At 61.4% G+C, this 23,964-nt stretch overlaps 1 protein-coding gene across 50 annotated transcripts in view; it reads left to right on the top strand.

The window, feature by feature from the left end:
- The window catches only part of KIF1A (kinesin family member 1A), a 101,446-nt gene that overhangs the window by 57,323 nt on the left and 20,159 nt on the right, over window positions 1-23,964 (top strand). For 22 of the 50 annotated variants that reach the window (XM_070618830.1, XM_070618811.1, XM_070618835.1 and 19 more), the window contains 14 exons: window positions 175-353; window positions 2,156-2,293; window positions 3,077-3,340; window positions 10,282-10,400; window positions 12,747-12,832; window positions 14,039-14,177; window positions 14,419-14,590; window positions 14,737-14,827; window positions 16,254-16,372; window positions 17,374-17,429; window positions 19,025-19,133; window positions 19,669-19,735; window positions 19,835-19,919; window positions 22,790-22,895. In XM_070618830.1, the coding sequence (XP_070474931.1) occupies window positions 175-353; window positions 2,156-2,293; window positions 3,077-3,340; window positions 10,282-10,400; window positions 12,747-12,832; window positions 14,039-14,177; window positions 14,419-14,590; window positions 14,737-14,827; window positions 16,254-16,372; window positions 17,374-17,429; window positions 19,025-19,133; window positions 19,669-19,735; window positions 19,835-19,919; window positions 22,790-22,895 (1,730 nt within the window). The remainder of the gene's footprint in view (window positions 1-174; window positions 354-2,155; window positions 2,294-3,076; window positions 3,341-10,281; window positions 10,401-12,746; window positions 12,833-14,038; window positions 14,178-14,418; window positions 14,591-14,736; window positions 14,828-16,253; window positions 16,373-17,373; window positions 17,430-19,024; window positions 19,134-19,668; window positions 19,736-19,834; window positions 19,920-22,789; window positions 22,896-23,964) is intronic. The other 28 variants (XM_070618861.1, XM_070618859.1, XM_070618858.1 and 25 more) reach the window with 2 other exon arrangements.

Here is a 23,964-nt window from a genome sequence, read left to right as displayed (position 1 = left end):
GCTCAGCGGGCAGGCTGGTGAGCAGATTTAACTTCCTCTCCAGCCGCTGGTCAAAGGTTCTGGTGAACAGTTATGGGGTGTAGCTGAGATCTCTGGGAGGTGGGAAGGAAGCCTTCTCAGGGCCTTGCTCCCACCCAGCACGGGGCTGATGGGGTACTTTTCCGCCTGTCACAGGTCCAGTTCCAGTTTGTCCTCCTCACGGACACACTCTACTCCCCACTGCCACCGGACCTGCTGCCCCCGGAGGCCGCCAAAGACCGTGAGACGCGCCCCTTCCCCCGCACCATCGTGGCCGTGGAGGTCCAGGACCAAAAGAACGGGGCCACCCACTACTGGACACTGGAGAAACTCAGGTGTGGTGGGGAGTGGGCACCTGAGGTGGCAGCAGGGACAGGGTTTCACCCTGGGCCCTGGGCCGAGGGCACAGAAACGAAGGTGGCCCAGGTTTCATGCTCTGCACGTATCAATGCAGCTATTTCTCCTGTTTTCATTTCTTTCAAAAATCGGAAGAGAGAAGTGACTAAAATCCAGCCTTATTATAGAATCTGTATTCTCCTTCTGCCAATGCAGGGGTAAAGTTTAACATGTTTAATGTGTTTTCATGGAGGAAGGGGCAGGTGAGGACGGTGGGGGGCCATGGCACCAGCAGGGCCAGCAGAGCATGCGGGCCGGGAAGGCAGGGTGCCACCAGAGCCCGTGGAGCTGAAGCTGGAGCTGGGGCCGGAGCCGGGCCAGAGCTGGGGCTGGAGGAGCTCAGTGAGGCAGGGAGGGAGCTCCTCCCCCTTAGAGCTGTAGCCAAGCCTGGAGGAAGGGGGCGTGGGGGTGGCCAGGCTGGGGCGACAGGGCAACCAGGGGTGGCAGCTGTCCCTGTGAGAAGTCTCTTTCCTACAGCTCTGCCTCCACGGTCCCCACTCGATTACTCTGATGTGTGCCCGGCACTTAACTTATCAAGGTGACCGAGCGACAACACAGACTGGCCAATGCCATTGAAGAAAATTTCAGAGTTGCTCACAGTTCCCCTAGAAATGAGAGGCAGACACGCACACGGGGCCACGGGGAGGCACGGGGCCATCAGAGGGAGGCAGGAGCTGAGGGAAGGCCTCGGCACGGTCTCTGTTGAGGTTTTCCTGGGTGGGGCAAGGCGGGGCAGGGTGGACACCTAGGCCTGATGGCCTTTGGGGCACAGGGGCTGCCCCCAGTTGCCTGGAACCTGGCCCTGAGGTCACTTAGGGGGAAGTACTGGCTGGGTGTGGGTCAGGTGGGGGGCTGGGGGGTGGTCTGAATGTGAAAGATGGGCCCACCTGCCCATTGTTTACTGTCTCTAGGAATCGCTCCCTGGGAGGCGTGGTCCCTCCCCAGCCAGCAAGGCCCCCAAAGACGTCAAAACGTCATAAAATAGAGAGAACAAAAAATGTAATCAATACACAGTCACAGACTCACACCGCCCTCACACACACTCACACACTCACGCTCACTCACACGTACATAGGTAGACACGTGCACTGGCATATGCATTCATGCAAACACACACACGCACATACACACACTTACTGCCCTCCCCATCCTCTGGGGGGCTACAGTTTGACTTTTAGGAGGAGAGTTCTCTGCTGTTCATGTGGCTCATGTGGCCCCTGAGCCCTGGAGCAAAATGATTACGTTTCCTTTCTTCCACAACTTGCTTTTCTTGGGGATAATAATTTTAAAAGTATTCCATATCCCATCCCTGTTTTCTGTATCCCATCACCGACTTGCCCTTCATTCCTTGAGCTTTTCGGGCTCTGACACAATTCCCCCATCCTGAGCTTCCCCCCACTGGCTCTGGGTGGGGTTCTCTCTCCCCTTCTGCCCGCCTCTCTGGCTTCCGCGAGCCCTGAGGCTGGTTCCTGGCCCGTCCTGCCTCCTTAAATCACTTTGTCGTCACTTGGCCAAGTGGGGAGGAATTAGTGGAGAACTCACATGTTTAGCTGGAAGCCCCTTGCTCATGGTTGACTGATTTCAAAGCGCCTGGAGGGTCTGTCAGCAAACCAGCTTGAGCCTTGGGTGACCCTAAGCAGGACGCTGTGGCCAGCGCTGGGCCGAGCCTACTGTCCCCAGGTGGAGGTGTGCAACGCCTACCGCTCTGCCTGGGCCCACGCTGATCTCCGTGCCCCTGCAGGCAGCGCCTGGACCTGATGCGGGAGATGTACGACCGGGCGGCCGAGGTGCCCTCCAGCGTCATTGAGGACTGTGACAACGTGGTGACCGGCGGAGACCCCTTCTACGACCGTTTCCCCTGGTTCCGGCTGGTGGGCAGGTGGGCGCCTCCCTCCCTCCCTGGGCTGAGAGAGAGAGAGAAAGCAGTGGGGGCAGGGAGTGGGCCTCCCCCCCAGGCCGGGACCCCCACCTGGGCCCTGGCCTTGACCTGTGGAGGGAGCCAGTGAGATGCCCTTTCCTGTCCTGACTCCCCCCCCCAACACTTGTCCTTCCTGGGCTGGGGTCCCTGCAGCCACTTTTCTCCACATACCAGCGGGCCCTGTTATTTCAGGGGACCAGGGAGGGGGTCTTGGCATTGCCACCCACGCCTGCTGCAGGGCTGTGGCCACTAGGTCACACATGTCCTCGTGTGTGAATGTGTGAGGCTTGGGCAGCCTTTCCGGGTCACCTGATGGCTGTGGGGATGCGAGTGGGGAGGCAGGGCCACGTCACCCAAGAGCCTCAGAGTCCCATGCCTCCTTTCCTTGGTGTCCCCATCTGGGGTCTGCACCCAGCCCCTGCACCCCATGGGACATGGTGTTCTGAGGCCTCAACACGGCCAAGCCCATGTGGTCCTCGCCTGACCTCGGCCACACCTGGCCAGGATCATGCCAGCCAGTGCCTTCCGGAATCTTCTGGAGCCTTCCACTGACCACACATGCACTTTCTTTCCAAGCCTGGGGATGGGGTGCATTTTTGGTTCTCTTGTCTTTTAAAGCAGCATTCTTGATGGCCTGTGTGTTTGGTTTTGGTTTTAAACAGAACCCCCGCCCCGCCCCCGCCCTTGTCCATCCCTGCCAGTAGCTGGTGTTAACTTCTCTCTGTCTTGTCGTACTAACCTCAGTTCAGTCATCTCTGGCTGCAACAGCTACCCTCTTCTCAACACATGCATGAGCGAGCGCATGGCTGCTCTCACCCCCTCCCCCACCTTCTCGAGCCCCGACTCCGACGCCACCGAGCCTGCCGAGGAGCAGAGCGTGGGGGAGGAGGAGGAGGAGGAGGAGGAGGAGGAGGAGGACCTGGAGGACGACGTCTTTCCGGAGCACACGCTGTGCGACGGCCGGGACCCGTTTTACGACCGGCCCCCCCTGTTCAGTTTAGTAGGAAGGTTGGTGAGGTCGAGGACAGCATGCTGGGAAGGAACCAGCTCTTTTGCACAGGAGCACTGCTGCGGGCACGATTTGACCGCCGGCAGGGTGTGACCCCCGGCGTGCGGGGCAGCTCCCCAGAACCCCGGGGCCGAGGCAGGCTGAGGGGCTGGCCTCCCTGAGGAGAGGGTGTGAGGGATCACGAAGGCTCCTGGCCATCCTGGAGATGGGCGTCCGGCCCAGCAGGGGCGAGTCGGGGTCCCAGTATGGAAGAGGCAGTGCACCCTGGAGCGTGGTCATCCGGCTCCGTGCAGGTGGAACTGTTCTGCAGAGAGGCCCTAGAACCCTGAGAAGTGGCCACTGGGACCCCAAGAAGAGTCCTTGTGCGGGGCCTGCGGGGGACATCTGGAAAGGTCCCATCGTCCTGGAAATCAGGTCATCCCAGCCCAGGCGGCTTCCCCACCCTCCGCTGTTTTCAAGAGTTGGAGGCTTCTGGTCTGCTCTCAGTGCTAGAGGAGGTCATCCCGGAGGGAGGGCAGGGAGGAAGGGCTGGTGCTCCGGCAGTGGAAGGGCCTCCCTCTGAAGCCGTGGGGCCCAGGCTGACCCCGCCTCTCTCTGAGCCTGTCTCTGTCTAAAGGTGAGGATGCTTCCGTCCCTCCTGAGCTCCCAGGCTGTCATGGTGAGAGACAGGGGCATGTGGCTCCGTGCCTTCACTGGAAGTGCCCTCTGCAGAGAGGAGCGGTTATTATGTTTTTTAGAGGGATAAGAGAGGCCAAGGTCAGAAGGTGGAGCGGAGGCCGTGGGGAAGCCCAGATCCTGGGAGCAGGGACCCTGCCCTGCAGGCATATTGGGCAAATACAGCTGCCATTCACATTTTTTATTTTCATGGAATGGAAGCAAGACAGGTGAAGGAAAGTTTAGAAACGTAGCTGTAGCAATAGGACATTCGGTTCATGAAACAGCTGAATTTACGTATTTTACGTATATAAAAAGGTGTAAGATAGTTTTAATGGTAATCTTTTTTGGAATTTGAGATTGCTTCCTTGGCCTAGGCTGATGGAAGTTTTTGGAAGCTTCGATCTTGGAGCACCAGTACTGAAAGCTGGAGACCGAGGCTGGCCCCCAGATAATGGGGCTCATTTACACTGGGAGCCCATGGGTGCAGATGATGGAGAAAAAGCCCCATCAGTTCCTCTCGGAAGGAAGCAGGCTCCCAAGGGCACATGTCATGGATTTATCTGATTAGTTTTCCATGGGTGCGATATGCTGGCCTCCTGGATAAAAACATGTGGCTCTCTCCCTCTGAGATGCCCTGGGTGTAGGCGTCCGGCTCTGCTGAGCCCGAGAGGGAGGTGTTACCCCAGGGGCAGCTCCACACAGACCTCTCAGAACGCCCCAGGCCACTAGGGCCAGGCCCGCTGGCCTGCTGGGCCCAGGAGTCGCTCTGGCGTCAGGTAGGCCTGGGGTCAGGGCGCAGGGGAGCGAGGACACCGGGAGAAACGGGGTGTGGGCTCTCGCAGTCTCAGCCAGAAAGAGCTGGGTCCTTCCGACACTTTCCCCCCTCTGTGGATCTGAGATGTTACACAACCACCAAACCAAACCCAAGTCATCCGTGAGAGGCCAGCCCCCCGTACGGCGGGTGGTCTGTGAAGGGCTTCCTTTGGAAACGTCCTGATCTTTTTGGTTTGGCGAGAATTGGCTTCTCCCGCGCAGCAGCTGTGCAGGCCCGGCCCCGAGAGGGACCCTGTCTTTGGTTCCCTTTTATCCTTCTGGTAGCTGCTGGCTCTCTCTCCAAAGCTTAAGCGAAATTGGGGCGCCCACTCTTGTCTCCCTTCGGAAAGGCTTTCCTGGCCCCAGCATGCGTCTCTGCACCTCACCAATCTCGTGGTTAGCGCTGCCTCCTCCCCTCCCGCCACACTCAGCCCTGGCTCTGCTGTGTCTGCCGCCTCCTCTCTCTCGGGTGGGTTTCAGCCTGCTTCAAGGTGCGTGCGCCTCTGCCAACAAGGCCCCCCTGGCATGGGCCTCCCACGCCCTGGCCCGGGGCTCCTCACCCAAGTCCAGGGTCAGCCCCCCAGGGGGCCTCTGGGAGTCTGGGGGGCCAGGTGAATTGGGGAGGTGGGATGGGCTGACCCAGGCAGAGGAAGTGGGCCTGGGGGCTCTGGTTTCCCCTGACAATTCTCCCTGCCTGGACTACTGCTTTCAGAAGGTGGATAGGCAGGGGAGCTGCAGAGAGGAAGGTGAGGGGCTGACTTCTTGGGTTGGAGGGTCCCAGGAAAAGGGGGACTGGGCGAGGGAAAGGAGGTGACTGCCCAAGGAAGTGTCCAGAACTCTGGGTGGAAAGTGCTGACCTGTTACGTGTCCACTATGTGCCACCTGGGCTGGTGAGGCCGACCCCTCAGCTCCCAGCTGATTGCCCTCTACGTGCCGGACCACACAGCCTGAATCTTTGCCAATGAGGCTGCGAGCCACTCTGTGTGCGGTGGCCGGCAATGCCCTCTGGGCGGGGCTGGGGCTGTTCTGGCCCCTATGGTGGTGGGTGCTGATGTCAGGTCATTTCTGTCACCTGGGGGGCAGTGAGAGGGAGGCACAGCCTCTGCACTGTGGGCCCCGTCGCCTCATGTCCCAAGTGCTGTTGGCTAGGGTGGGCTCTGCGTGGGGGGTGGGGTCTTCCAACCCTGGCTCGCAGCCCCTCGAGTCTGGTGCTGCCACCGGGGGCAGTGGCTGCTGGGCCCCAGAGGCCCCTTCTGGCTGAATGCACCTGTCACTGTCACCAAGTGCACTGGGATTAGGGGCGGCCCAGAGGAGAGAGGAGCCATGGGGAGGAGCCAGCATCTGGTGCCAGATGCTCCTTATTCTTAGAGCATCTGGGTCCAGAGCTGCAGCTAGATTATTGGATCCCACCCGGGAGCTCAGGATGAGCATGAGAATTTGCAGTTGCCCACAGCTGTGTTATGAAGTTCAGAGAAGACAGGGGAGGGTTTGGCAATGGACCCCAGGGGTCTTTTTCATTGTATAACCCTGACCTCCAAACGGGGTCCCTCGAGGCCCCACCCCTGGGGCCCAGGCTCTGGGGGCATCTAGGCTGCATCTTGTCTGCGGGGATGAGCTTGGGCATGGCAGCTTTCAATGCCACATGAGTCTAGGTTTTCCTTCCCCTCTACATGAGGAAGTCCCAAAAGATCATGAAAGAATTGATCTACTTGATTAACTAGCTGTGTTAACTAAGTGGGTAGGCCATGGAGCATGGTGTCTACACCATTGAGAGCTGGATAGAACCCAGCCTGTAGATCCCAGCTCAAGCTTTAGCTGCCAGCCCCAGCCCCTTCCTTAACATCTTTGTGCCTCAGTTTCTTTATCTGTGAAGTGGGGTACTAATGCCAGATTCCATCAGCTCTAACACACCGTCTTAGATCTCAGACACCCGTATTTTGTGCACCCCCGAGAAAGAAAGATGCAGCCAGTTGAACTAAGATATGCTGTTGATTAGGACAGCCCGAATTTCAGAATTGAGATGTGAAATGCGTGGGTGGGCATCTTAAAGTGACGAGATGTGGGCGCACCTGCCGCCCAGGTGTTGGAAGAGCATATGTTTTGGTGCTGGCCCCTGGTGAGCTCAGAGGGACAGGCTTCTGTGATTTCTTCCTGGACTGCCAATGGGATGACTGGGCCTTGGGGACACGAAGGGCCCAGCCCCCATCCTATTTGTGGGAACCTTGAGTCTGTGAAATGCTGCAGGTTCCTGAGCTAATGGGTTGGCAACATAGCAGAACGTGTCCACGCTGGGACACCACAGCCGGTTTCGAGCAGGCATTGTCAAGCAGTGAAGCCCTGGGGAGAGAGCCAGGATGGGGTCCGCCAGCTGCAGCCTTGCCTTGTGACCTGTGCCCTGCCCTCTGCCTTAGTTTACCTCTCTGTGTAGTGCCTCCATTTCCGTCTGGCCTGGTCTCTGTGGAGCCTGGGGAGGAAAATTGGCAAGTGGGTGGGAGTGGACCTTATGAGCTCAGGAAGGGGGAGGGGTAACCTCAGGTCCCTTCAGGTGTGGTCCTGGGGAGCTCAGCAGTTTGTGGGTCGCCTCTAGGGTGCTGTGAGTGGTGGTCTAGGTGGCCCCATAGCCCAGGGCTTTGCTTGTTCAAAGCCAGCCCCTGTGGAATTGCCCCCTAAGCCTTCCAGGAAGGCAGCCCTGGGCTGGCGGGGAGCTTTGAGGTGGCCCTGATCCTGGCTCTCCCTCCTGGCTGGCCCTTAACCTCTCCTTCCTGGATGCAGTAGTGATTAAGGACCCTTGTGCCTGTCACGGTGTCCTCACCTGGCCCACAATGGGAGGTGTTCCCGCCCTCCCCAGGGGTCCTCCTGTGGTTCCCTGCAGAGTGTAGGTGGGGGTGGGCAGGCTGTGGTGCCTCCGTCTGTGCCTGGGGCCCCCGGGAGCTCCTCGGTGCCTCTCTGCTTCCCAACAGCCCAGGGAAGAAGCCCTGCCCCGTGAGGTGGGGTGGGGGCTGCAGGGCGAGGCGCTGACTTGAGGACACCGCAGCTTGGGGCTGTCCTCCCTGGTCCCTTTAGCTCTGTCTAGCATGGTGGGATGGCTGGATGGGGACGCAGCTGAGGAGGGCAGAGCAGGATCCGCGCCTTTTCCCGAAGCCCGAGTCCTGGGCTCCCTCCACTTCCCCTCTGGATCTCACGGCGTTGCTTACCGTGGCAGTCCCCCTCACTCACCCCTAATTTCAGGCAAAGGCCCTTGGCCAGGAGCCCAAGTGCCTGGAGAGGGAAGGCCACCACTGTGCTCCCCATCCTGAGGCAGGTGCCTGTCCCTGGCTGCTGGGTGCCCTTTGTGACTACAGCAAGGGGCTTCCCCTCCCTGGGCCTCAGTTTCCTCTTGTGACGAGGGCCAGGCTGGCTTCTGCTAGTGGCTTCCCCCCCTCACCTTGGTGGGTGGTCGGAGCAATGGAGCCCTTCCAGTCAGGAGAGATGGCCCCTTCTCTGGGGCATCCTCAGAGGGGGTGCTGTGTGGGGCAGAGAGGGGCTCCAGGGAGCCATCGGGGGCTTCCTCTGCTCCAGGAGGGTGGCCAAGGGAGATGCTCAGGACCCCTTGAGGCAGCATACCTGTGTCCCTGACCAAGACCTGTCTTGGCCTAGGGGGCTCAGCCGCCAGCACGGGCAGTGGTGGGAGCGTGGAGCATCCCAGGGACCGACTGGAGGCCCACGTGGCCAGAACCGGGGCTGGTCAGTGGGGCTGGGGATGAGGCAGGGGCTTGGATGTCACCGAGGGTGTGGGGGTCTGATCAGCGTCCCAAGTCCCTTCTGGCTGCTGTGGGGCTGTGGGGAAAGCAGGAGGGTGACTGGTGGTGGTGGACCGGCCGAGGGGACTTCAGAGAGACTGAGGTAGAACTGAAGGACTTGAAAGATGGTGCTTGGGTTTCTGACCTTCTGCTGGGAGAGGGCCAGTGGGATTGTGGGTGGGGGCAAAATCAGGAGCCCACCTAAGAGGAGGTGCTAGGGGCTAGAATCGGGGGCATCTGGAGTGGGGTGCCCTCCTGGATCTCCCAGTGTGGGGCGAGGACCGCGGCTCAGCCTGGGTGGTATCTGACCTGACCTTGGAGCAAGCTGAGCACAGGGCAGGGGGTGCCTCGCCTCCCAGCGTCTCCTGGCTCCACCCTCAGCCACAAACCTGGGCACCAGCACCCACCCGGCCAGCCGACTTCCACCTTCCCTTTTCCCATCTCACCCCCGCAGCGTGCTGCTGCTCTCACCTCTGACCACCCCCTTCATCCCACCTTCCTGGCTAAGGCCCTGGGGCTCCCTCACCCCACCTCCTGCATACTTCCCACCCTCCCATAGCCAAATCCTGCCCATCCCTCCCCAAGCTGTGTCCTCACCCTGGGACTCCCACCCACCAGATCCCCTGGGAGCCCAGCGCTGTTGACGTCTGTGCCTCTGGGCTGGAGCAGGAGCCACCAGTCGCTGCCTGGAGGGGAGGGCAGCAGGGGAGGCACGTCCTGCACTGACATCTGGGTGGAGCTGCAGGTCCTCACCACAATGGGTCCTTCCTGTGCCAGGGAGCCCCACCTGAGGAGGGTGCCCCATCCCACCAGTGTTGCCCTGAACAGTGGGGGAGTTTTACTCCACATCAGCCCACCCCCCTGGCTGGGCAGCACAGTGTTCCGGGGTCCTGTCTGTTCTCCTGGCTGCCGTGGGACCCCTGCACATTGGCCAGCTCAGGTGGTGAGGCAGCCACCTGGGTGACGTGGCCTCTGCCCAGGCTGCCCTGGCACCAACTGGGTGCATAGCTGAGCTGCCTGGGAAAGGGAGGGCTCTGGACGCTCTGTGGGTAGCTGCCCTGGACACGCCAGGCAGCGCCGTGGGATCTGGGGGTGTCCTCAGGGCTCCGCTGCGCTGGCCCTTCCTGGGCACTGGGCTGGGGGTGGTACCCCGTCTCGGATGATGTCGCAGAGCTCCCACCCGCCGTGTTTCTGGAGGGGGCTGGGAAGGAATCGTGAGCTGCATTCCCACCATCCGAGCCCCTCGGTGGGGCCTGGGAGCATTAGGGGCCACTGGGGAATGGGCGGGAGGTAGGGGGACCATGTGGGCCATTAATAACAGTGTCAGGGTCATAGCTCAGCGTGTCCAGGTCCCCAAGTCCTCCTCCTCCTTGAAGCAGGCTGAAACCTTCCTTCCTCAGCTGTTCTCTTCTCAGACAGCGGGTACGGCCCATGGGCTTCGCCCTGTGCCCAGCCCCACTCACCACTTCACGCCCTCCTCCTCCTCTGTCCTTCCTCCTCCTCCTGTCTCCTCTGAGCACCTCGCCCGTGGTCCTCTCCCCTCCCTGCCTGCCCGCCGCCCCAGCTGCTTGCTGCCCTGGCTGCCCAGCGCTTCACTCTGCTTTGCAGTGTTGTGTCGTGAGCCAGCCGTGACCCCGCCATCCACAGCACATGCTGGGGTGGCCTTGACCTCGACCTCTGCTTCCCCCCAGGGCCTTCGTGTACCTGAGCAACCTGCTGTACCCCGTGCCCCTGGTGCACCGCGTGGCCATCGTCAGCGAGAAGGGCGAGGTGAAGGGCTTCCTCCGCGTGGCTGTCCAGGCCATCTCAGGTACGTGCAGGGCAGCCCCGGGGCTTGCTCTCTCCCTTCACAGATGGAGGCCCTGGTGGGGAGGCCTCTGCGGGCATCACACAGCAGTCAGCGTGCGGCCAACCTCACCCAGGCCCCCGGCCTCCTGTTTCTCCATCTCTCCCCCCAGCTAGCGTCTAGGCTGCTGACCCCCAGGTGGGGTCCGAGGGGGAAGCTCCTTTTGCCCTGCTCTTGGTTCTGGTCTCCTGGACTCTCCCGGGTCAGCTGAGGCCCTCTGGGCTGTGCAGGCTGAGCCCAGGGCTGTCAGAGCCTGCTCTGGCTCGGGGGCCTCCTCCATCCCACTAGGCAGCCCCAGGTCTCTGAGGCCACCTGGCTCCCCGCCCCAGCCTGGTGTGGAGTGGCGCTCTCTCCTAGCTCACCCCTCCACCGTCGTCTCTCAGCCCCTGGCTCCCAATCCCTGCCCACAGCGCCCTTGGGGCCTCTCTCCCGACTCTCCAGCATGCCCCTCCTTCAGAACCCTCGGCCTCTTGGGCCCAGAGGCTGCGGACCATCCCTCCACACGTGGACGTGGAGATTCAAGCCCCCTCGCTGCAGAGGTGTCACCCTCTCACTGCTCGGTCACCGTCCAGCCCCGTCCCACCAGCTGGGCTCCCAGGACGGGCCAGCCGCAGGATGCCTTTGATCCTGGGTTTGCTCCCCTGTAAATGGCACCCCATTTGAAGCTTCTTAGATAGGAATGTTGAAAGATCATTCCAGAACACAGATGTGAGCATGCCTGGCCAACTGGGAAGCTGCAGACCAGAGGGCCTGGTGCTCCTGTGGTAATGGCCAGTACTCCCTTCTCTGCCCTCACCCCCTCTGGCCCCCCCCCGCCCCCCTCCACAGACTCACTCTCCTTCCTCTCCATGGCCTTGGCAAGCTGGGCACCTTGGGGAGAGAATGAGGCAGATGGACAGACAAGACAGAGAGAGAGCTTGAGCCGCAGAGTGACCCCTGGCCTAGATAGGGCTGGCTGAGAGTGTGAGCAATGCAGATGGCCTGTACCCTGACTCAAGGGGTCTCTGGTCTCCCTCCTGGGGGTCTCAGCCCCTCGCTGCCCCAACAGCTTGGCCCCCTTAGGTGGTTTTTGTTCCACTCTCAGGACCTAGTGCCAAATTCTCACTAGCCCCTAATTTCCAGGTGTTCTTTGTAGCACCTTGCAGCCATGTCACCATGGTGCTGAGATTCCTTGGGACCCTGGAGTGGGGAGTGAGGGGGCACTAGGGAAGGCCCAGCCAACAAGGACGCTGGGAATTTCTCGTGCCAGCCTCGTCCCTCAAGGGGGATGCTGTCCCTGCCATCTCAGGGGGAACTTTGTCCCCCTGGGCTTTTCCTTGGCCCTTCCTGCCCAGCTCAGCTCCAGGTGAGTGGGCTCAGCCCCAGGTGGACACAGCCTGTATTTGGGCCACACCTGACAAGCCCAGTCTGGTGGCTGTGGCGGAGGAGAAGGAACTTTAAAAAGCCACGGAACCCTGCTTCTGTGGTCACAGAAGTCGCACCTGCCCCCGCCCCCCCGTGGCAGAGGTCAGCTTGTCCGGTCTCTCAGCACCAAGCCCTGCTGTGCCCAGGCCCTGGATGATGGCAGGTCAGAGCTGCAGGCCCTTGGACAGCCAGGGTGGAGAGCACGGCGGTGTTAGCGCTCTCACAGGCCCCAGAACAGAGGGTCAGAGACCCTGGGAGTCTGCAAGGGCTCCTCCAGAGTGGCTGGAGTTGGCGGTCAAGGAGGCCAGCAGACCCCAGATTTGGGAGGCCTTTAGGCAAACAGCAAAAGGGTTTGGTTTTTGTCCCAAACATAGTGGGAAACCACTGTGAAGCATGGAGCACTGTGTCCGCATGGGTGACGGTGGTGGCTTGGAAGGGTGGTGTAGGACAGGTGTGATTCCAAAGGTGACACCAGCAGGATGTGGTGGGGCGGGCTCTGCTCCGTGAGGTGGAGGGAGGAGTCAGGAGGATCCGGGTTCTGCTGGAGCATCTGAGTCTTGGGGAGGGGCGGAGTGGGGATCAGGACTCGGAGAGAGGGGCAGGGGTCCTAAGTTTGGTTTTGAAAATGTGGAGTTCGTGGCCCCCGCCAGAGCAGGCTGTGCTGAGGACATGGCCATGTGCTGAGGACTCTGGGCCCTGGGGCAGCCCAGGCTGGTGGTGATTGTGCCCCAGGTGGTGACCTGGTTGTTTCAGAGCCTCCGATGGCAGCATCAGGGATCCCCTCATGTGGGTCAGAGCCCCACCTGGTTCCCGTGCCCTCCCCTCACCTGGCAGCTCAGGCTGGCTCTGCCACACCCACCGGGGGAACTAGATGGGCCCTGACCATCTGCTCTGTTCCTGTTTCAGCTGATGAAGAGGCCCCTGATTATGGCTCTGGCGTCCGCCAGTCTGGAACTGCCAAAATCTCCTTTGACGACCAGCATTTCGAAAAGGTACCATGCAAGGGTCTGCACACGGTGGGGCTGTGGTGCAGCCATACATTTTCAACCCACACGCCTGCAACCCAGCCCGAGGGGCCAGCTAGACAGAGGGGTCCCATGTACCCTGGGCCTGCCCCGTGGGCCCTGGGTCCTCCTGGGTTCTTTCCTGTCTTCCCAAGCCCCAAGCCTCATGGCTGTCCCTCACCCCTCATTATCTGACTTGCCCTGACCCACTGGGTCCATCCATCTCCCCACCACAGCCTCTCCTGGCCTTGTACCTGCTTTCCCCACCTGGCCCTCCGCTGCAGCCAGGGGCACAGAGCAGGTGCGCACCATGAATTCTGGAACAGACACCAAGATGCCTCTGCCCTGCCCGGTTCCCCTTCTCTCTCAGGCTCGCTCCCCTAGGGGTCCCCACAGGACACTGCGTTTCCACCACCGCCCTTGCCCCACCCCCGACATCCCAATGGGACCCATGAAGGGCCCCGGGGAGGCCCCTCCCCGCAGTCCCAGCAGCAAGTGCTGCAGTGGCCCTGCTTCGATGCCGAAAGTCAAGGTGCTGCCCGCCTTGGTCCTCGCACGAAGAGACAGTACACTCCTCCCAGGCTCCCCCTTCTGCTCTCAGGCGAGAGGGTGGAGAAGGAAGGTCCCACTCAGGGCCCCCAGGCCAGTGGCTCCTTTTCTCTCCTTCTTGGAGTCTTTCCTAACTCACCCCCACCCAGCCACCTGCCGCTCTGAACCCCAGTGCTCCCGACGCCTTGAGCTGAGGGCGGTGTGTCTGCCCCTAACACTGTCCCTCTCTGAGAGGGTCGTCTGCTGGGAATGCAGAGGAGGGGCGAAGGGCATTAGACGGAGAGTGCAGGGTACACGGAGGGAGGCTGTGTGGGCACCTGTGATGGGGTACATGGCGAGGGCCCCGAGATTCAAGCAGACAGTTTACCTGTGTCTGGCCCACAAGGAGGAGCTGAGGGAGGGGTCCTGGCTGGGGGTTTGTGGGGCGGACCAGAGAGACCTTTCCCCATCTTTTCCACCGTGGAGTCAACAGAGGCCATGACAGCATGGGAAATTGAGGCCGAGGGAGGTGGGTGCCCATCCATGCCAAGACAGTCTGGAATGCAGGTCCCCGAAGCCTCGGCCCTGGCTCTGGGGTCGTCGATGGGGCTGTATTGGTCCCATCCCTGGCTGGCTCTCTCTGACTCATCCCCTCGTCCTGCATAGTTCCAGTCCGAGTCCTGCCCCGTGGCGGGGATGTCCCGCTCCGGGACCTCCCAGGAAGAGCTCCGCATTGTGGAAGGCCAGGGCCAGGGTGCGGACGCAGGGCCCTCGGCCGACGAGGTCAACAACAACACCTGCTCAGGTAGGTCCCAGGGCTACCCAGGGTGTGGGCACTGGGACACGGCCCCCCGCCCCACTGTAGTCTGGAGGTCCCGCCACCTCTTAGCCTGGCACAGCAGGGAAGGACCAGGCCTCTCCCTGCTCCTGGGGTCCAGAGGGAGGCCACCAGACCTTTCCGAGAGGAGGCTGACCCCACGCCTGACCCCGGACTCTAGTCCCCCTTGGGGGGTCCCGTCATGTTGCTCTGCCCTTGCTCCCAGCAGCTGTGCCCCCGGAAGGCCTCCTCCTAGACAGCCCTGAGAAAGCTGCCCTGGATGGGCCCCTGGACGCCGCCCTGGACCACCTCCGCCTGGGCAGCACCTTCACCTTCCGCGTGACCGTCCTGCAGGCGTCCAGCATCTCTGCCGAATATGCCGACATCTTCTGCCAGTTTAAGTGAGCTTGGCGCCCCAGGCTGGGCCTCATGGAGGTGGGGGGCTCTTAGCAAGGCACAGGCTGTGTTGGGGGCCACACACTCCTGGCCATCCTTGCGAGCACGTTGGTCCCCTGCGCCCGGTCAAGTATCTCCTCCTGCTTTTCAGCTTCATCCATCGCCATGACGAGGCCTTCTCTACGGAGCCCCTGAAGAACACAGGAAGGGGCCCCCCACTCGGCTTCTACCACGTCCAAAACGTACGTCCTCAGAACCCCCATCTCCCCATCCCACTGGTTGGCCCCTTGCGGGGTCTCTGGTTTATGCCGCCTCCCTGAAACTGGACTGAGCTTTGCTCATTCTCTCCTTCCTCCTCCTCTCTCTTCTGAGCACCCACCGTTTGCCGTGTGCTGCCCGGGCATGAGGACATGGGGCCCTCGGACACCGGGTGGGGTGTGTGGGCTATTGCTAGGCCGCCGGGGCCTTGGTGGGTTTAAGACTAAGGGCGGGGGCAGGTAAGAGCTCCCCGCAGCGAGCCTGGGCAGACAGCTGTCGTGTCTGGGGTGGCCAGAGTTTGTGCAGAGGCTGGGGTGCCAGCCAGGCAGTCCTGGCCTGGTCTTGGGAAGATGTGGAGGTAGGGTACGCGGTGAGGCCTGGGCATAATCGGGAGAGTTCAGGAAAGCTCCCACAGTGGAGTGTCCCCAGCCAGGCTGTCAGGAGGGCGGGCAGCTTTCCAGGTGAGGCAGGAGAATGGCTAAATAGGCCGTGGGGGAGGGAGGTGCTTCACTCGAGATAATGGAAGCTGCCAGGTAGAGAGGCCTCAGGCCAGGGAATGTGACCTTGACCCTGAGCAGCCAGGCTGGGGGGTGTGCAGCCAGCAGTCACAGAGCCCATGCTCCGAAGGGGCCTGAGCCGACAGCCCGTCCTGACCCTCCGGGGAGGAGGAGCGCGCAGTGGTTTCTAAGGCAGAGAACGAGGCCAGGTCTGAAAGTGTGTACTCTTGCGGCTACGTGTCCTGGGGCTTTGAGAGCAAAGCCCCCTACTCTGGGTGGTTTCAACAACAGAGCGTTACCGCCTCTCATTCTGGAGGCTGGAAGCCCAGATCAAGGTGTGGGCAGGGTGGTTCCTTCTGAGCATCTGTCCCAGGCCCCTCTCCCTGTGTCCTCGCTTGGGCTTCCCTCCATGCCTGTCTCTGTGTCCCGCCTCCCAATTTCATAAGGACACTGGTCATATTGCCTTAGGACCCACCCTCAGGCCCTCATTCTAACTCGAAGACCTTGGTAAAGTCCCGTCTCTAAATTCAGGATCCTGGGGTTAGGGCTTCAATGCATGAAGTGGGGGAGACACAGTTTAACCCACAGCCCTTGGTGAGTGGGCGAGGGCCCAAGAAGGCTCAGACCTGTGGCCCCCAGCCCCGTCTGTCCTGGGAGAGAACCAAGGGCCGCCCACCCAGTGGTCTGTCCTTAGGGCATGTGACGGGAGGCCAGGCACGGCAGGAAGGACCTAGGCGAGGAGCACTGCCCTGCGTGGACACAGGCTGGGCTGGGGGTGGGGGGTTGGGTGTGGGTTCTCCGATCTGGGTCCCGGCATGCTCGGTGGAGGCTGAGCGCTTACCTCTGTGACTCTCCTTCCCCCGCTTGACCGTGGCGTGGCCGCGCCCTCCCGCCTGCCCATGTCACCCGCCAGATCGCAGTGGAGGTGACCAGGTCCTTCGTCGAGTACATCAAGAGCCAGCCCATCGTGTTCGAGGTCTTCGGCCACTACCAGCAGCACCCGTTCCCGCCCCTCTGCAAGGACGTGCTCAGGTCAGCAGCCCCGGGGCTGCCGGCCCCAAAAGCCCCTTCCCAGAGCTTCTCATCCAGCCCACCTGCTGCCCTCCCGGCCGGTGCAGCCAACCCTCCCCCGGGCGGGCCGGGTCTGGTGGCTGCAGACCCGTGTGCCTCCTGACGCCCACCTCCCCTGTCTGTGGGGTGTCCGGTTCCCCGAGGTTGGCAGGACCCCAAGCTGGTCATAGCCTTCCCCTCAGGACTGAGGAGGGAGGTTCTCAAAGAGCATCGCTGTCAGAACCTTGACCTCCGCTGGGAGTGGGTAGGGTCCTGGGGCCGGGCTGGAGGATGGCCAGGGGTGGCCCACGGGGGAACCGCCGAGAGCTCCGCCCAAGGGGCCCAGCTGTTCATCTCCTGGAGTCCTGAACCCCCCAGACTGAAGGAGGGAACATTCGTCCGCCTCCCTCAGTCCATGTGGCCTCCCAGGGGGCAATGAGGGTGGGTCGGGGTGTCCCTTCTATGACCAGGCCGAGCCCTCCTGGCCCCATCCCCACCCGGAGTGTGAACAGCAGATAGGCCTCAGGGGGCTGTGGGACCTGCTGTTGCCATCTCACCTCCCGTCTCAGCTGTCAGGTGGGACCCAGAGCTAAGTGAGGCGTCCGGGGTGTCGGAGAACGAGAAGGGCCGTGAGAGGTGCTGGTTTGGGGGCATTGGGCCCTAGGAGCCCCCTGTCCTTGGGAGTGCCGAGGGTGGCTCTGTCCTGGAAGCCCCAGGACTGTGAATCAGAGCTTGACCTCACTTCAGCCCTTATGGCCTCGTGGGGCCTCCCGAGTGGGCTCTGGGGGTCCTGAGGGGACCCTGGCTGGTGGAGGGCCTCTCCCAGGCCCTGTGGGAGGGAGGGAGGGCAGCAGGCACGGGCCTGGGGTCAGCCATGTGCTGACCTCCCTCCGCCAGCCCCTGCCCCAGCTCCCTGCTCCCGCTCAGGCGCCTGCAGACACCATTTACCCTGTTGCCTCATGCTGGCGCATCTTTTTCCGCAGCCCCCTGAGGCCCTCGCGACGCCATTTCCCCCGGGTCATGCCTCTGTCCAAGCCAGGTAGGTGGGGCTGTCCCATGTCCACCCATGAGGGAGTGAGGTCCCAGTCCTCAGATGGGTCTGTGCTCTCTCAGGCTCTCTGGGGCCACCCTGCACCTGCTGGGCCTCGTGAGGTCCCTGTGGAGTAAGGGGCTCCCTCCTGGAGCAGGAGGCCCGGGGTGAAGGCACAAGGACACCTTGATGTCCTTTCCCCCTGGGCACACACAGAGCTCCAGGGTGATGGTCAGGTGGTGCCTGCCCTGTGCCCACATCGAGTTTCCTGGAGCAGACAACAGAGGTGTGGGAGCCGGGGTGAGGGGGCTGGGGGCTTCGGCAAGGCCCTAGGGTCGTCTGAGCTGAACCTCGAGGAATGGACAAGGTTTGGGGGTAAAAGGCAATGCAGGAAGCTTGTTGATGGGGAGCCGAGGCCAGAGGTGTCAGTGAGGGTGTAGGATCCACTGGAGGAAGAGCATTTGGAGTCCTTACCTGGAACCCGAGACCCTGCCTGCGGGAGCAGGTGGGCCGTGGAAGAGCTCTGGAGATTTTAGTTAAAAGAGGGTGTAGGTGCTGTCAGGACAGAAGCTGAAGCCCAGGGACAAGGTCAGTGGGAGGTTGGAGAGAGTCGGTGCTGGGCTGGGCGGTGCAGCCAAGGCCCCTCACAGCCCAGGAACCCACCTTGAGTTCCTGGGGGGCCATCGTCCCTGGCGCCAGTGCCCCGGAGGGTGGGGCCTGTGCCAGGGCTGCATCCGGGGCTGTGCACACGGTGACCCGCACACGCCCGCCCTGCTTGGGGGAGAAGATTTAGCCCCTGCCTTCTGAATCCCCAGAAGCTGGAGTTCTGCAGACTGAGGGTCCCTCGGGAGGACACCCTCCAGCTCCCCCAGGCCTGCCCACTCATTTGTTGATGTTAATTCTGGCATCTGTGGGGGTCTTGTGCTTGGCCACGTGTGTTTCCTGGGCTATTCAGTCTTCCTTGCAGCCTCACGGGAGACGCTTAGATCCATATTTATAGGGGAAGCAGTGGGGCTCAGATGGGACTTGATACAAGAGTGGCCTTTGTGATGGGGCCTGGAGGCGTGGGCTGGACAGAGGTGGATGAGGGGCACACTGGGGCACGGAGCCTATTTATCAGGAGCTGGACAAAAGCGGAAGGCCAGTGGGAGCTGAGGGGCAGGGCCCAGCCATGCTGGAACGAGGTGCTTGGACTGGTGCAGTAGGCTGTGGTCTAGCAGAGGGATTCTGGTTGGGTTGTGAGGCCTCTGAGCAAGTGTAGCTCCTGCTGCCCTGCTGGTTCTGTGGGATCTCAAGCCACTGCCCTCTCTTCAAGGGCCCACGCCCAGGTGTGTGTGGCCATGTGCTCCTCCCACCTGGGCAGGGGAAGCGAGCAGTCACATCTGTTCCTGGAAACCAGCTCTCAGTTGCTGAGGCCTGACTGTGCCCAAGACAGGACATATCCTGGGGCACAGGGTGGTGGTCCGCTGGTTGTTTTTCTTGGGGGAAAGTTCCCTCCCTGCCTTTGAGGTGTCCCCACCCCTAGTCTCCTCCCTGAGCATGCCGTCAGTGCGTGACAGGGCGGGTCTCCCATCAGTGCGTGCTTCTCTTCTGTCACCCTCCAGTGCCCGCCACCAAGCTCAGCACACTGACGCGGCGCTGCCCGGGGCCCTGCCACTGCAAGTATGACCTGCTGGTCTACTTCGAGATCTGCGAGCTGGAGGCCAATGGCGAGTGAGTCCAGTGCCTGGGGTGCCCATGCTGGGGATGGGCTGGGAGACCCCAAGCGGTTGTGATGGAGGAGGAGAGGGCCCCAGGGGTGACCTGGGCCCCAGCGGGTTGTGGTGGAGGAGAAGAGGGCCCCGGGGGTGACCTGGGCCCCAGCGGGTTGTGGTGGGGGAGGAGAGGGCCCCGGGGGTGACCTGGGCCCCAGCGGGTTGTGGTGGGGGAGGAGAGGGCCCCGGGGGTGACCTGGGCCCCAGCGGGTTGTGGTGGGGGAGGAGAGGGCCCCGGGGGTGACCTGGGCCCCAGCGGGTTGTGGTGGGGGAGGAGAGGGCCCCGGGGACAGGTTGAGATGGCACATGGTGGGTTTCCTCGCCCAGCTGACTCTGGTCTCCATGGACTGAACCCCCATCTTCACCAGAGTGAGGGGCTGAGTTTTTCCCGTTCTCATGCCTTCCACTGCTTGGGGGCCGTGGCCTGTGCTGTGGGCGGGGTGGGGAGGAGGGCAAGGCCCCGCCTCATGCCTCCCTCTCTCTCTCTCTTCCAGTTACATCCCTGCCGTGGTGGACCACCGTGGTGGGATGCCGTGCATGGGGACCTTCCTGCTCCACCAGGTGCAGAGCCCTCCCTGCCCCTGCCCACCTCGTGCCTCCTCCCTGGGCCCCTGTGGCTTCCAGGCCATCTGACATTATCCTCTCTCCTGGCCTCCGCAGGGCATCCAGAGACGGATAACCGTGACACTGCTGCACGAGACGGGCAGCCACATCCGCTGGAAGGAAGTGCGCGAGCTGGTCGTGGGTGAGTAAGGCGGTGGGTGCTTCCTTGGGGGCCAGGGATGGGTTGATAGGAAGAACATAGACCCCCCCCCAACTCTCCCCCACGTCAGATGCCTGAGTTCTTACCAGAGCTCTGCCCCTGTTGCTGTGTGACTTAGACTAAGTCACTTAACCTCTCTGTGCCTCAGTCCCTTACCTGAAAAGGAGAGCTTAGACCTGGGTGATGATTCCAAATTTCTATTTAATCACTGTATTAGCTTGCTGGGGCTGCTGTAACAAAGTACCACCAGCCAGGTGTCTTAAAACAGCAGGAGTTTATCCTGTCACAGTTCTGGAGGCATAATTCTGAGAGGACGGCATCAGCAGGTGGCCGTGCTCCCTCTGAAGCCGTAGGGAGGACCCTTCCTCACCTCTTCTGGCTTCTGGTGGTTTGTAGGGAGTCCTTGGGGCTCCTTGGCTTGTAGACACGTCACTCTGATCCTCCGTCTTCACGTGGCCTCTTCTGCGAGGACTGAGGTTAGGGCCCAGCCGACTCCACTGTGGCCTCAGCTCAGCTGCGCCATCTGCCAAGACCCCATTTCCGAATATGGTCACATGCTGAGTGGCTGGGGTCAGGCCTTCAGCATATCTTTTTTGGGGGACACAGGTCTGCTCAGAGCCATTGCCTGGGTCTTGGATGTTCTCTTCCACGACTCCACACTGTGAGCTGTTTGGTCTGCCCAAAATGTTTCCTTTCTCAAGCTGTAAAGAACTTGTCTTCCCAGTTTTCATTCAAGGACATGGACCACTGTCCGTTCCCGTGTGTGGTCAGCATGAGGCCACCCTGCCCTGGAGCTGACGGATCCCTCTGGAAGGGTGTTTCTGTGGCCAGTGGGCAGCAGCTCAAGGGCCATGTCCATGTGGCTTTCAGAGGGGGGTCTGAGGGTGCGGCTGCAGGGGTGTGACCGTGAGACCCATCGTCCTGTGTCCCAAAGTGCAGGACTGTGGGCAGCAAGGTTCTGGGGGCCGCAGAACAAATGCTTTCATTTTAGATGTTTTGTATCTGTTTTCACACAAACCAGAAAAAGCGTAGAACAAGCACATGAACCTTCATTTCAGATGCTGTTTAGGGCAAGTCTGAAAAGAGTGAATCAATTTAAAGAAAAAGATGAAGGGGCAGGCCATATGGTGTAGTGGCTAAATTCAGCACACTCTGCTTCGGCAGCCCGAGTTTGGGGGTTTGGATCCTGGGTGCAGACCTACACCGCTCGACAGCCATGCTGTGGCGGCGACCCACATGTAACGTGGAAGAAGATGATTGGCAGCAGATGTCAGCTCAGGGCTAATCTTCCTCAGCAAACAAAACAAAACAAAACAAAGGCAAAGCAATTATGTGCTGGCTCACCCTGACACATGGCGGGACAGGGAATGAGGCTGGGGTGGGGCCGTCCTGTGTGCCATCATCCTGTCTCACCACCTTCACTCAGAGCCTGCTGCCCAGAGAGCTGCACCCAGCTTGTGCCTGGGAGAGGCGCACAGAGCTTCCATTCCTGCCCCTGTTACCCTTAGTCCCGGGTCTCTGCAGAGAGGTCGCCTCCTTGCTGGCCTTGGGGAGCCAGGCCCTGGTCCTGGATCCCACCTTCCTCTCTGCCCCCAAGCCGCCTCTCTTCCTGAAAATGCAAATAGAGGTGATTGCCTGTTGCTGGGGGCAAGAAGAGATGCGATTGGAAGGGATCTGGGGGGATGTTCGTGTAAACACCAAGGCCCCCTCCAGGTCAAGGGGTTGGGCTCTGCCCCTCTGGGCTTCATAAACCAAGCAGACCTGTGAGTGGACGTCTCTGCCTGACCAGGGGCTGCATGGGCCCCGGTTTGCAGGTGGAGCGCCTGGTCGGCCTGGGCGGGTGAGAACCTCTGCTGAAGCACGTGTCCCGTCCTGGGGGTGAGGAGGGGTGAGGCTGGCACTCTGGCAAGCTTTCTTCCTGCCGCTGAGCCCTGCCCCAGCAGCGGACCGTGTGGCACTCCAGCTGTGGGGACAAGCCCTTCGAGCCCTGCCCGGCCCTGGCGGGCACTTTTCAGGGAGTCCACACCCACCTTCCCCCAGAACCCAAACATTGCAGAAGCTTCCAGGATGTGGAGCAGGCAGCCCCAGCACGCGGACGCGGAATCCTGGTGGAGTGTTGGGTTTTGTTTCGTCTCCGTTCATGCAGGACAAGAGGGAAGGCCCAGTGGTTCCCTTCTGGCTCAGCAAAGAAAACTTCCTATTTGTTTATTCCTGGAAGAAGCAGAGCTGTCACTCTGGCTGTCACTGCCACAGCAGGAATGATTAATGAGGCCACCAGGGAGCATTCCTGGGTCACAGAGGTCCTGGGGCCTTCCACAGACGGAGCCACCGCCCCATGTGCCGGTGCCTTCGAGGGCTCTTGGAAACACCCCTTACAGGGAGAGCCTTATGGCGTGGATAGTGTTTCTTTTCTTTTTTTCAAGTATGAAGAGGAGGAAACATTTATGTCCTCCTTCTCGTCTTGCTAGGATTTCCTTTTCCAGTAGGTGAGAGGGCCTGTGCCTTCCAGGCCGGGAGATTGAAATCTCTCTGTTGTGGGGACGTGGAGAGAGAGATCCAGAGTCATTTATGGCTGAGGAGTAAGAGACTCAGAACTCAGACTGCAGGAGGGAGGATGGGAGACTGGTCCACTGACAGATGGCAGCCTGGGCGTGCTGCAGACCTTACGTGGGCCCCCGTCTGCCGGTGGTGTTACCTCTCGCTAGATGCTCTTGTTGCCACGTGGGGACCCGGGTCCCAGACGGCGTCTCATGGTTTCAAAGCTCCCGCCCAGGCAGAGGCTGTGAGCAGGGACCCAGGGCCTCCACCTGCCCTCCTGGGAAGTGACACACGGCCCATTGCCTTTCCCGTAGGTCGCATTCGAAACACTCCAGAAACCGATGAGTCCCTGATCGACCCCAACATCTTGTCTCTGAACATCCTCTCGTCTGGATACATCCACCCAGCCCAGGATGACCGGTGAGTCCCCACGAGGGGGCGGCAGCGGTTCTGTTCCTGACTCCCTGGAGACAGTGTCTGGGTCAGGACCCAGAGTGTATTCTCAGTCCAACACACCCTTGGCTGACCTGGCTGCCTAGGGTCCAGCCACACAGGACGTGTCCGGCCCCAAAGCTTTCTAGGCCCTCCTCTCTGACGCCCCAAGGAACAGGTGCAGGGCGGGGTGCTCGTGGCCTCAAAGTCCCTTGGCACTTCTGTCTGCACATTGTCCCATCACTGGTTGCCACATTCATCGAGTCTGTTCATTTGGTCACCCGGCAAAGGGGCTGTGGGAATTGCAGGCAGATGAGCTGGGTCCTGTCCTCAGGAGTGTCATGGGTCAGCGGGTGGGTGGGTGGCCTGAATTTCCCCAACCACACTCCTGAGGGTGGTTCTGTGGCCTCTGGCAGGGGTCCTTGGGCCAGGGGTCCTGGAGGTGGTTCACGGGCACACTGGGTCGGCGGTCCAGCATCCCGGGGTGGAGGCGTGCCCACGGGGCACTGCTTGGCACATGTTCCTTGTCACTGGGCTTTTCCTTCCCAAGCGCCCGGGTGATGGCCAAGATCCTCGCAGCCTGGGCAGTCGCAGCTCGACTGCATCTGGGGCAGTGGACGGGGTGCGTGAGCTCCCAGGGACGGCCTCGGCAGCCCCTGATAAACCAGCCCTGTTGGGGTTTGCCAGGGTGGGCGGGATGTGAGGGGGGGACATCTGGGGGCCGGCTGGGGCCGGGCAGCTCATGACTGCCAAGAGCCACCCTCTTCGAGGGGGATGTCGGCGGGCTTGGCTGTGTCTGGATGCTGCCTTCTAGGGGCTTGGGGAAACGAGGCGGGTGCTCCGGAGTCCTGAACGGGCTGCTCCCAAGGGCTCCACCTGGCCTGTGAGGCAGAAGCTGAGAGCTGAGCCCTGGAGCTCGAGCTGTGGGTGTCTCCACAGGTTCCCGTGGCTGTGTTTGCAGGAAAAATATCTTTGAGGGCTGGGTGTGCTTGGGAGCGGGTGGGGGAACCTCACACTTGCTAGAAGAGCTGGGATCTGTAAAGATGAAGGGTCCAGG

Source organism: Equus przewalskii, chromosome 5 (assembly GCF_037783145.1).
Source record: "Equus przewalskii isolate Varuska chromosome 5, EquPr2, whole genome shotgun sequence".
NCBI lineage: Eukaryota > Metazoa > Chordata > Mammalia > Perissodactyla > Equidae > Equus > Equus przewalskii.
Note: the sequence above shows the minus strand (reverse complement) of the source record. Positions and strands in the feature narration are given on the sequence as shown.